The sequence below is a fragment of the Myotis brandtii genome, unplaced genomic scaffold, assembly GCF_000412655.1.
Source record: "Myotis brandtii unplaced genomic scaffold, ASM41265v1 scaffold672, whole genome shotgun sequence".
Taxonomy (NCBI): Eukaryota; Metazoa; Chordata; class Mammalia; order Chiroptera; family Vespertilionidae; genus Myotis; species Myotis brandtii.
In genome coordinates, this window is record NW_005370621.1 from 169342 (window position 1) to 169662 (window position 321).

Sequence of the window (321 nt, forward strand, 5' to 3'; positions counted from 1 at the left end):
CATCCCCTTCGCTACCTGCTGCTGTCCGCCCCTGTCTACTCTGAGGCGCCAAGGAAAGTGCAAGGCGGGGACCTGGTGACCCCCCGCGCCGCCCTTGCAGCACTGCAGCCCCCACTGGGCTTCCAGCCTTGGGAGGGGGGCAAGGGGCTGGCATCGAGACAGATCGGCGGATGTCCCTCCTTCAGCATCGAAAGTATCATGCAAGGGAGCCGAGGAGGGGGTACAGCGACCGCGCAGAATCTGTCCCAGACCCCGTGGGGCTACTGTCACCTGCTGCAGCGCCCGCCCTGCCTGTTGCACACCCTGCCTGCCGCCCCCTGG

General features: G+C 67.3%; 1 protein-coding gene across 1 annotated transcript in view; it reads left to right on the plus strand.

Annotated features, from left to right (window-relative positions):
• The window catches only part of LOC102252451 (forkhead box protein D4-like 1), a 1794-nt gene that overhangs the window by 723 nt on the left and 750 nt on the right, over window positions 1-321 (plus strand). The window contains exon 2 of the mRNA XM_014529190.1: window positions 7-293. Within this exon, the coding sequence (XP_014384676.1) occupies window positions 7-293 (287 nt within the window). The remainder of the gene's footprint in view (window positions 1-6; window positions 294-321) is intronic.